At 39.7% G+C, this 12,693-nt stretch overlaps 1 protein-coding gene across 2 annotated transcripts in view; it reads left to right on the forward strand.

Annotated features, from left to right (window-relative positions):
* The window catches only part of ZDHHC15 (zinc finger DHHC-type palmitoyltransferase 15), a 216,326-nt gene that overhangs the window by 111,174 nt on the left and 92,459 nt on the right, over nucleotides 1-12,693 (forward strand). For both annotated transcript variants that reach the window (XM_056130115.1, XM_056130116.1), the window contains one exon: nucleotides 1,633-1,753. In XM_056130115.1, coding sequence (XP_055986090.1) covers nucleotides 1,633-1,753 — 121 coding nt within the window. The remainder of the gene's footprint in view (nucleotides 1-1,632; nucleotides 1,754-12,693) is intronic.

Here is a 12,693-nt window from a genome sequence, read left to right on the forward strand (position 1 = left end):
AAGGTTTATTGTAAGACTGGCTAGCCAGGGTCAAGCCGCCTACACAGACACGCAGGTCAGTTAGGTGAGGCAAGACCCCAAACTTCTTCAAAGGGGATCTTATATAGGCCTTCACTGGCCGTTACAGCAAAGCCCGCGCATTTCATAGCCAATAGATTTATAACAACATATGCTTTCTTAACCAATCCATTTAACAGTACATCACTCCTTAGCCTATAGATTCAAAGATCAGCATTTACGTACATAGGCATTGTGACTAGTGGGCATCATGTAACTGGGACATTTGGTTATCACCTGGCTTCCTTTGATTCTCAGCCCTGCATTCCGGAGGTGGATAAGGGAAGAGTTCCTAAGGGAGGTAACAGATAAGGAGGGCCCAACAAATGGTTCCCGACTTTACGTTCCAACAGGGAAGAGTTTCATTCTAAAGCTCTGCTAGGGAGGGGGCAGGAAAAGGAGAGTTACTAATTTATAGAGTTTTAACTCTGGAATCTCCCTCAGGGTCCCTAGGGACCTAACAAACAACAGATCAGTTCATCATGAAGATGTGGAATACATACACAATGAAATAATATGCAGCTGTAAAGAATAATGAAATCATAAAATTTGGATGGAACTGGAAGATACCATGGTAAATGAAATAAGCAAGAAGGACAAATCCAGAATGATATCATTTCTATGTGGTATTTAGAGTAAGTGGAAGAGGAAATGCAATGGTTTAAAGAGGGGAATGCCTAGATTACCTTTGCCCCCAGAGTACAGGGAAGAGAAGTAAAGAAATACTGTGGAGGAGAAAGGTAAAAAGAGATAGATGAGAATCAGTGGTTTCAGGGATCAAAAGTTCTCAGGTACATCAGTGAACCTTCTCTTTTTCACCTCTAAATGCCATTTCACGCAAATAGAAGAAAGTTTTCAGGTCTTCATAACTTTGCATATCTTCTACAGATTAGCAAAGTCTGTAGTACAAGCAGATCCATACAGAATAAAAAATTCTGAATTAGTGAGAATATTCAGATTTCTACTCATTTGCAAGCTTAGCATATGCAACGTCAAAAACAGTATCATCTAGTTTCTATAAGAGTGCCACCTGTAAGAATGCATTCAACTTAATAAGAAGAATAATTAATGAATATGTTCTGATAGCAAGGTGTTACACACCTAGACGCAATATTATACAGTACAATGGATTTAAAGGACCATTAAGTCTATATAACCATGAAAAAGTATTTGATCTCTGGAGTCTTATTTTCTTCATTTATAAAGCAAATCTACCTATCTCACAGAGTTATGAAAGTAAAACATGAATATTAAAACAAGTATCCAGAGACATGTTAAATTTGTACCTGGGTGGGGCTGGAATGATAGCACAGCAGATAGGGCGTTTGCCTTGCTTATGGCCAACATGGGTTCAATTCCCAGCATCCCATATGGTCCCCTGAGCACCGCGAGAAATAATTCCTGAGTGAAGAGCCAGGAGTAAGTCCTGTGCATCACCGGGTGTGACCCAATAAGCAAAAATATGTACCTGGGTTGTAAGAGTAAGTTACATCTATTTGTTATTTTTTAATGGTTTTTTTTTTGTGTGTGTGTAGTTTGGAATATAAAGTATTGTCTCTCATGTCTGCTTTCCAGTTCCATTTGTCCTATACAGACAAGGAACGCTATGAAAATGAAGAGAGGCCGGAGGTCCAGAAGCAGATCCTTGTTGATATGGCCAAGAAGTTACCAGTTTACACAAGAACTGGAAGCGGAGGTCAGTTCATCCAAAGTCAACTAGCAAGGCTGAATAGCAAGGACCTCAGAGAGGTTAAGTCTCAGGATAGCTCCTTTATCTTGTCTCATCAGTTAAATACTATAGATTTTTTTAAACATTTCATTATTAAATTTTCTAAACATACACGTGACATGAAGAAATAGATAATAAACATCTATATACCCATCTCTAGAGTCTACCATTTTCTACCATTAATCTTTTGCTCTATTGTTTTATCCACATATCTGTACTTTCATACATCATTCATCAAGCCATTGGGGTTTTTTGTTTTTGTTTTTTGGGGGATGGAGGGTGTCACACCAGCAGTGTTCAGGATCTATCTCATCTCCGTACTCAAGGATCACTTCTGGTACTGCTCCAGGGATGACTCAGATCTCTTGTTTTGAATGCACTCAGAACATCGAGCTATATCTTCACAAGTTATATTTTAAAATACATTTCAAAGTCAGTAGCAGACATCAGTATATGTCCACGTAAATGTTTCATTATTATTTTGAGGAGGCGTAAAATTTCCATACAAATACATGCACAAATTTTAAGTGTACATTCAGTTTTTTTGACAAATGTGTATGCCTTTGTAACAAGGCACGTATAACATTGTAAACATTATCACAGTCTATAGCCATTATATTAACATTCTATAAACATTATCATACTTTAGAAATCTCTTCTGCTCCTTCTTATTGATGACAGTCAATATTAACTATCATCAAAGAGACCACTATTGTGATAGTTTTCCATCATAGCTTAGTTTTACTGTATACTCTAATATTTTATATGAATGGAATCATATGGTATTTACTGTTAGGTTTGAATTATTTTACTTAGCAAAGTGTTTCGATATTCAATTATATTGTTGGATGATTCATTCCTTTTATTGCTGGGTAGTATTTCAGTGTATGAATATTACGGTTAACCCATTCAACCAATAAGTAAATATTTGAATTTTTCCAGTTCTTAACTCTTACAAATAAATCTGATATGAATATTCTCATACAAGTATTTGAATTAATATGTTTTGATTTTTTTGGAAAATATATTTACTCTTAGCTTTTGTGTACATGGTTAAAGCTGATTAAATTATTCTCTTAAAATTTGAAAATCAAACCAGAGGGATGTTCAATGGACTGGAACACATGCTTTGTATATAGGAGACTTGGGTTCAGTCCCCAGAACTCCCTGAGCATCGTCAATAGTGATTCCTGATGTAACTCAAAAAACAAAATAAATATTTGAAAACTCTAGATGGGAAAAATAAGTCCTAGAACATAAATGCTGTGTAATGACTAATAAAAATAAAATTGCTCTAATCAAGTCATTCTATTTGACAAGTCATCCTATTTTTTTTATTTTTATTAGTGAAACACCAAGGGGTACAGTTGTAGACTTAAACATTTTTGTGCTTTCCATTGCAGTTAGGCAAGAGAAAGGCATCAAGGGAATACAGATAGGAAAGGAAGAGGTCAAACTATCACTATTTGCAGACGATATGATACTATACTTAGAAAACCCTAAAGATTCTACAGAAAAGCTCCTAGAAACAATATGTCAGTTTAGTAAAGTGGCAGGCTACAAAATCAACATCCAAAAGTCCATGGCTTTCTTATATAAAAATAACAAAAGAGAAGAAATAGACATTAAAAAAATCCCGTTAACAATAGTACCTCAGAAAATCAAGTACCTCGGAATCAGCTTAACCAAAGAGGTGAAGGACCTATACAAGGCACATTACAAAACACAACTTCAAGAAATAAAAGAGGACACTAAAAATGGAGACAAATCCCCTGCTCATGGATAGGGAGGATTAACATTATCAAAATGACAATACTGCCCAAAGCACTATACAAATTCAATGTGACCCCTATCAGGATACCCATGATATTTTTCAAAGAAATAGACAAAAAATCCTGAAATTCATATGGAACAATAACCCCCTATGAATAGCTGAAACAATCCTGAAATTCATATGGAACAATAACCCCCTATGAATAGCTAAAACAATCCTTGGGAAAAAGAAGATGGGTGGCATCACCCTCCTCAACTTCAAACTGTACTACAAATGAGTAGTAATTAAGAAAGCATGTTACTGGGCTAGAAACAGACCTGCAGATCAATGGAACAGAGTTGAATATCCTTTCACAGACCCCCAAATATATGACCACTTAATCTTTGACAAAGGAGCAAGAAATATGAAGTGGAACAAGGAAAGTCTCTTCAACAAGTGGTGCTGGGAAAACTGGAGAGCTACGTGCAAAAAATGAACGGTGACCTCTGTCTAATGCCAGGTACAAAACTCATATAAAGTGGATTAAAGACCTCAATATCAGACATGAATCCATAAGGTACATAGAGGAAAATGTAGGAAGAACTCACCACGACATTGAAGCAAAAAGCATCTTTAAGGATGAAACAGCACTGACCATGCAAGTGGAAGCAAACATAAACAAATGGGACTACATCAAACCAAGAAGCTTCTGCACTTCAAAAGAAACAGTGACCAAAATACAGAAAGAGACCACAGAATGGCAAAGAATATTTACCCAATACCCATCTGATAAGGGATTAATATCCAGGATATATAAGACACTAGTAGAATTTTAAAAGGTAAAGGTAAAGGCCCTCCCGTTGATCGTCGATTTGCTCGAGCGGGCCCAGTAACGTCTCCATTGGAGACTTTGTTGTTACTGTGTTTGGCATATCGAATACTCTCGGTAGCTTGCCGGGCTCTCCGAAATAAATGGTAGTCAAGGAAGGTCACGGTCCTCCCGTTATTCATCGATTTGCTCGAGCAGGCCCAGTAACATCTCCTTCGTGAGACTTGTTGTTACTGTGTTTGGCATATTGAATACGTCATGGGGAGCTTGCCAGGCTCTGCCGTGTGGGCAAGATACTCTCGGTAGCTTGCCGGGCTCTCTGAGAGGGGCGGAGGAATCGAACTCGGGTCGGCCATATTGGCCACTTGCAAGGCAAATGCCTTATCCGCTGTGCTATCGCTCCAGCCCAGTAGAATTTTACAAGAAAAAAAGCCTCAACCACATCAAAAAATGGGGAAAAGCAATGAACAGAAGTTCCCTCAAAAAAGAAATACAAATGGCCAAAAGGTATATGAAAAAGCTGCTCCACATCGCTAGCCATCAGGGAGATACAAATCAAAACAACATTGAGATCATCGCACACCACAGAGACTGGCACACATTCAAAAGAACAAAAGCAACCAGTGCTGGCGTGGATGTGGGGAAAAAGGGACACTCTTAAACTGTTGGTGGGAATGCCCACTAGTCCAGGCTTTCTGGAAAACAATATGGACAGTTCTTCAAAAACTAGAAATTGAGCTTCCATATGACCCCACAATACAACTTCTGGGAATATATCCCGAGGATGCAAAAAAGCAGAGTAGAAATGACATCTGTACATATATGTTCATTGCAGCACTGTTCATAATAGCCAAAATCTGGAAACAACCTAAGTGCAGATGACTGGTTAAAGAAACTTTGGTATATTTACACAATGGAACACTATGCAGTTGTCAGGAGAGATGAAGTCATGAACTTTGCTTATAAATGGATAGCCATGGAGAGTATCATGCTAAGTGAAATGAGTCAGAAAGAGAGGGACAGACATAGAAGGACTGCACTCATTTGTGGAGTATAAAACAACATAACATGAGGCTGACACCTAAGCATAGTATATACACGGGACAGATAGATTGCTCCATAGCTGGAAGCCTACCTCATGAGCAAAGGGGAGAAGGCAGCTGAAATAGAGAAGGGATCGCTATGAAAAAGATGGCTGGAGGAATCGGTCGGGATGAGAGATGTGTGTAGAAAGTGGATAAAGGACCAAACATGATAAGCTCTCAGTGTCTGTATTGCAAAACATAATGCCCAAAAGTAGAAAGAGATTATAGGGAATCATGTTTGCCATGGAGGCAGGGGGAAGAAAGGGGTGGTATACCGTTGATATTGGTGGTGGGGAATGTGCACTGGTGGAGGTATGGGTGTTTGATCATTGTGTGACTGTAACCCAAACATGAAATCTTGTAACTATTTCACGGTGATTCAATAAAATAAAAAAAACAAACAAAAAAACCCAAATTTTTGTGCTTGGGTTTCAGTTATACAATGATCGAGTATCCATCCCTCCACCAGTGCCCATTCTCCACCACCAATGATCCCAGTATCTCTCCCTATCCCCCCCCCCCCCCATCCCACCGCGCCTCTCTGGCAGGATATTCCCTTTTGTTCTCTCTCTTCTTTTGGTTGCTGTGGTTTGCAAAAGAGGCATTGAGTGCCAATCATGTTCGGTCTATAGTCTACGTTCAGCATGTATCTTCCATCCTGGGAGGATCCTCCCAACACCCTTTACTTGGTGCTTCCTTCTCTATCTGAGCTGCCTTTTTCTCTAGCATGTCATCTCCAAGCCATGTAGTGAACCTGCTAGTACTTTTCTTGGCTATTCTTGGGTGTTAGTCTCCTTTGTTTACTTTATGTTCCCCAGATGAATGCAATCTTTCTATGTCTGTCCCTCTGTTTCTGACTCATTTCACTTAGCATGATACTATCCGTGTAGTACTACTTGTATGTAAATTTCATGACTTCATCTTTTCTAACAGATGCATAGTACTCTATTGTGTAGATGTACCAAAATTTCTTTAACCAGTCATCTCTGCTCGGGCACTTGAGTTTTTTCCAGCTATTTTGAGCAGTGCAGCAATGAACATAGAAGTGCAGATGTCATTTCGACTACACTTTTTTGTCTCTCCGGGATATATTCCGAGAATTGGTACTTCTGGGTAAAATGGGAGCTCAATATCTAATTTTTTGAAAATCATCCATACTGGTTTCCAAAAGGGTTGAACCAGTCGCCATTCCCACCAGCAGTGAAGGAGGGTCCCTTTCTCACCACATCCACGCCAACACCGGTTGCTTTTGTTCATTTGGATTTGGGTCGGAGCTGGAGCGATAGCACAGCGGCAGGGCATTTGCCTTGCACGCATCCAACATGGTCAACCCGAGCTACCGAGAGTATCTCGCCCGCACGGCAGAGCCTGGCAAGCTAACTGTGATGTATTCGATATGCCAAACACAGTAACAACAAGTCTCACAATGGAGATGTTACTGGGCCCCCTCGAGAAAATCGATGAACAACGGGAGGATGGTGGATGGTGTGTGGATGCGATTTAGGTCAGTCTCTGTGGTGTGAGATATCTCATTGTTGTTTTGATCTGCATCTTTCTGATGATTAATGATTAGAGCATTTTCTCATGTGCCTTTTTCCCATTCAAATTTCTTCTTTGAGAAAGTTTCTGTTCATTTTGTCGCCCCATTTTTTGATGGGGTTGGATGTTTTATTCTTGTGGAGTTCAACCAGTATTTTGTATGTCCTTGATATCAACCCCTTGTAAGTTGGGTATTGGGATAATATCCTTTCCCATTCTGTAGACTGTCTTTGTTTCTTGGTCACTGTATCTTTTGAGGTGCAGAAGCTTATTAGATTAAGAGTCTCATTTGTCTATCTCTGTTTTCAATTGCTTGGCCAGTGGCATGTCATCTTTGAAGATACTGTTAGCTTCAATGTCGTGGAGAGTTTTGCCAACCTTGTCTTCAATGTACCTTATTGATTCTGGTCTGATGTTGAGATCTTTAATCCATTTTGATCTTAGTTTTGTACCTGATGTTAGGCAGAGATCTAAGCCCATTTTTTGCATGTAGCTTTACAGCTTTGCCAGCACAATTTGTTAAAGAGGGTTTCTTTGCTCCACTTCACATTTCTTCCTCCCTTATCAAAAATTAGATGATCATATATTTGGGGGGATATGTCAGTATATTAAGCCCTGTTCCATTGGTCTGCAGCTCTGCCTTTGTTCTAGTACCATGCTGTTTTAATATTATTGATTTGTAGTACAGTTTGAAGTTAGGGAGGTTGATTCATCTCAGTTTCTTTTTCCCAAAAAATCCTGTAGCTATTCATAGGAGCTTATTGTTCCCTATGAATTTCAGGAGTTTTTTGCTCCATTTTTTTTTTGAAGAATATCATGGGTATCGTTATAGGGATCGCATTGAATTTGTACAATGTTTTGGGAAGAATTTCCATTTTGACAATGTTAATCCTCCCGATCTATGAGCAGGGGATATCTTTCCATTTTCTCGTGTCCTCTTTTATTTCCTGAAGTAGCATTTTGTAGATTTCTTTGTACAGGTCTTTTACTTCCTTAGTTAAGCTGATTCCTAAGTACTTGATTTTCTGGGGCACAATTGTGAACGGGATTGTTTTTTTCATGTCACTTTCTTCTCTCTCACTATTTGTGTATAGGAAAGCCATGGACTTTAGGGTATTGATTTTATAGCCTGCAACTTTACTATACAAGTCTATTGTTTCTAGGAGCTTCTTGGTAGCGTTTTTAGGGTTCTTTAAGTATAGTATCATATCCTCTGCGATAGTGAGAGCTTGATTTCTTCCTTTCCTACCTGTAAAAAGGTAAAGGTAAAGGCCCTCCTGTTGATCGTCGATTTGCTCGAGCGGGCCCAGTAACGTCTCCATTGGAGACTTTGTTGTTACTGTGTTTGGCATATCGAATACTCTCGGTAGCTTGCCGGGCTCTCTGAGAGGGGCGGAGGAATCGAACTCGGGTCGGCCATGTTGGCCGCTTGTAAGGCGAACGCCCTACCTCTGTGCTATGCCCTTAATATTTTTTCTTGCCTAATCGCTATTGCAAGTACTTCCAGTACTATATTGTACAGCAGTGGAGAGAGTGGGCATCCTTGTCTCCTCTCTGATCCTAGAGAGGAGGCTGTCGTTTTTTCCCCAGTGAGGATGATGCTTGCTGTGTAGCCTTGTGTTAGATGGCTTTAATTATATTGAGGAAAGTTCCTTCTGTGCCCATTTTGGTGAGGGTTTTCATCATAATCGGGTGCTGGATCTTGTCACATGCTTTCTCTGCATCTATTGATATGATCATATGGTTTTTATCTTTTCTTTTGTTGATATGATGGATTATGTTGATTGATTTCTGCATGTTAAACCATCCTTGCATCCCTGGGATTAATCCCACTTGCCCATGGTGTATGATCTTTTAGATGAGTTGTTGAATTCTATTTTCTGGTATTCTGTTGAGAATCTTTGCATCCATATTTTAGGGATATCAGCCTGTAGTTTTCTTTTCTTGTGATGTCTTCGTTTGCTTTTAGTATTAGAGATATGAGCTTCATAGAAACTGTTCGGAGAGTTTCTGTTTCTTCAGTTTCCCGGAAAAGCTTGAGAAGAACTGGCAATACCTTCTCTTCAAATGTTTGAAAAAAATTCGATAGTGAATCCATCTGGACCTAGGCTTTTGTTTTTGGGAAGACTTTTGATTACAGTTTCAATTTCCTTGATGTTAATAGGACTATTCAGGTACTCTAGTTCTTCTTGATTCAGCCCTGGTAGATTATAGGAATCCAGGAATTTATCTGTTTCTTCTAGGTTCTCTTGTTTCATGGCATACAGACTTTCACGGTATTCTCTGATGATATTTTGAATTTCTTTGGTTTCTGTTGTGATATCCCATTTTCATTTCTGATTCGGTTTATTAGGGTTCTCTCTTTCTCTCTTTCTTTGTGGGTCTTGCTTGTGGTTTATCTATCTTGTTTATTTTCTCACAGAACCAGCTCTTGGTTTCATTAATTGTTCGGATTGTTTTTTTTTGGTTTCCATGTCGTTGATTTCTGTTCTAACTTTAATGAGCTCTTTCTTTTTCTTGGTTTGGGCTGTTGTTTTTGATCCTTTTCTAAGATCATGAGCTGTGAAGTCAAGTTATTTAAGTTGGCACTTTCTTCCTTCCTGAGAAATGCTTGCATAACTTTAAATTTTCCCCTTAACAGGACTATTGCTGCATCCCACAGTTATGGTAGCTCGTTTATTCATTCTCATTTGTTTCCAGGTATCTTTTGATTTTGTCCTTGATTTCCTTCTTGACCCACTCTTTTTTCATCATTGAGTTGTTTAGTTTCCAGGTCTTTGATTTGGTTCACCGTGTCTGTGTGTGATTCACTTCTATCTTCAGTGCATCGTGGTCTGAAAAGTTTGTTGATACAATTTCTATCTTCCTGATTCTAATGAGGTATGTTTTGTGGCCTAGGACATGGTCTATTTTGGAAAATGTTCCCTGTGCACTGGAGAAGAATGTGTATTCTTTCTTTTGGTGGTGTAAAGCCCTGTTTAGGTCTCTAAGCCCTCTCTCTTCTATTTCTTCCTTCAAAGCCAATGTTTCCTTGCTGAGTTTTGTTCTTGTTGATCTATCCAGAGGAGATAACACGATCTTGAAGTCTCCAGCTACTAGTTTGTTGCTAGCAATGTCCTCCTTAATATCTGTTAGCAGTTGTTTTATATATTTAGTTGTTCCCTCATTTGGTGCATATACATTTACGAATGTGATTTATTTCTGTTGTACGTATCCCTTGATAAATAGAAAATGGCCTTTGCTGTCCCTTCTAATCTTTTTCAACCTGAAATTTATGCTGTAGGATACTAGTATGGCCACTCCATCTTTCTTGAGGGAGCTGTTTGCTTGCAGGATTGTTTTCCATCCTTTAACTTTGAGTCTGTGTTTGCTCTGACTGTGGAGATGAGTTTCTTTTAGGCAGTAGAATGTTGGGTTCTGTCTCTTAATCCATTTTGCCACTCTTTGTCTCTTTTTTTTAATTTATTTTTTATTAGTGAAACACCATGAGGTACAGTTGTAGATTTACAAATTTTTGTGCTTGGGTTTCGGTCATACCATGATCAAATTCCCATCCCTCCGCCAGTGCCCATTTTCTACCACCATGGATAATATTCCTCCCCACCCCAATCCCACCCATCCCCCCTGCCACTGTGGCAGGGCATTCCCTTTTGTTCTCTCTCCTTTTGGGGCCACTCTTTGTCTCTTAATTGGTGAATTTAGACCATTGATGTTGAGAGAGATTATTGTTATGGGGGTTAGTGTCATCTTTCTGTAAGGGTGTGTTTTGCTTGTAGGATTTGTCTTTTCTTATAGTAGCCCCTTTAGCCTTTCTTTTAGGTTTGGTTTTGAGTCTATGACTTTCCTAAGCTGATGTTTATCCAGAAAATAGTGTACCGTTTTCAAGTTTGAATGAGAATTTAGCCGGATAGAGTATTCTTGGTGCAGCATTCATTTCAGTGAGTTTTTTTCCCCCCACTATATCCACCATTGCTTTCGGGCTTGGAGGGTTTCCTCTGATAGGTCTGCTGTGAATCTAAGGGGTGCTCCTTTGTATGTGATTTCATTCTTTGACCTTGGTGCCTGCAGTATTGTATCTCTATTGGCAGCATCGATCATTCTAACTCTGATATGTCTTGGAGTGTTTTTGTTAGGGTCTCTTTTAGCTGGCACCCTTTGGGCTCCTTGATTCTGAACGTCTGCATAGTCCAGCTCTGTGAATTTTTCAGCAATGATTTGTTTTTCCATGGCTTTTTCAATGGGATTGTTTCCCTGACCTTCTGGTTCTCCAATGATTCTAATGTTGTTCCTCTTGGAATCATCTCCTACGACTCTGATTCGCTCTAGAGCTATTTTGAGGTCCTTTGCCATTGTTTGTTGTTGCCTGTTGCCTTGTTGCAGCTGATCTTCCAGCTCACTGATTCTTTCTTCAGCTGTGGCCATTCTACTTTTGAGGGCACAGACTGAGTTTTTTATTTCATCTACCGAATCTTCTATTTGTGACGTTTCTGTGTGCAGCTTTCCCATTTCTGCTCTCATTTCTACCTGTATTTTCTTGATTGTTTCTCTTATGTCCTCCTTTAATTTACTGGATATCTGTCTCACTTTTTCATTGAGTTCATTGAACATCTTCATTACTTCATATCTGAATTCTTACTTAGAGAGTTCCCTTAGATGAGTAGCACATACTGAGGCTTCTGGACTCTTTTCATTGTCCACCCGTCGTGGTGGGGATTTGCATTGTTTCCTCATGTTGGTGTGGAGGTATGGAGACTGATATGTTACACAGATTACTGGGTAGGAGTAAATTACCTCCAGCCCTGTGAGCGCCTGCCAGCCCAACATTAGTCCACGCCCACTTCTACAGAGGCCACGCCCACTTTTAAAAAGTCCACCCCGCTTATGGGTACCTGGTGTGTGTGTGTGGGGTCCAACCTGGGGGATGAAGAAGACCAAAGACCGGGCACAGTATTAGGGACGAACAGCAACAGATGGTGGAAGAGGCTCAGGGATGGTGAGCCTCTCAGTGTCCTCGAGGGCGACTGGGGCACGTGCACAGAGAAAGTCAAGTCCTGGGTTCTAGTAATCACTGACATGGATGAGGAAGAAGACCAGGCACAGCGTTGGGGACAAACAGGAAGAGGCTCAGGGATTGTGAGCGTCACAAATTTCCTGAGGACTCCTGGGGCATATGCGCAGTGAAAGCCAAGTCCTGGGTTCAAGTAATTATTGACGTGGGGGAGGAAGAAGACCAGGCACAGCGTTGGGGACGAACAGGAAGAGGTTCAGGGATGGTGAGTGTCCCAGGGTCCTTGAGGACGCCTGGGGCGCATGTGCGGAGAAAGCCAAGTTCCAGGTTCTAATAATGACTGACCTGGGGGAGGAAGATGACCAGGCACCCTAATTGTTTTAATGAGTATTATCATGTTTCAAGTCATTTGGAATATCCCCATTAGATATTTTTGTCCATCAGTTTATAATTTTTTTGTTCCAGCGAATTTTATTATTAATATCCCATATGACAGTTGAAGAAATTTAAAATATCTGCATATCACATTTATTTCAAGACTCATTGCTAATTTTATTTAATAATGATTTATGTAGTAATGATTGTTTTATTTTATTTTTATTTTAATGAATCACTGTGAGATACAGTTACAGACTTAAAAACTTTTGTGTTTACATTCCAGTCATATAATGATCGAGTACCCATCCTACCACC

Source organism: Sorex fumeus, unplaced genomic scaffold (assembly GCF_029834395.1).
Source record: "Sorex fumeus unplaced genomic scaffold, SorFum_2.1 ptg000073l, whole genome shotgun sequence".
Taxonomy (NCBI): Eukaryota; Metazoa; Chordata; class Mammalia; order Eulipotyphla; family Soricidae; genus Sorex; species Sorex fumeus.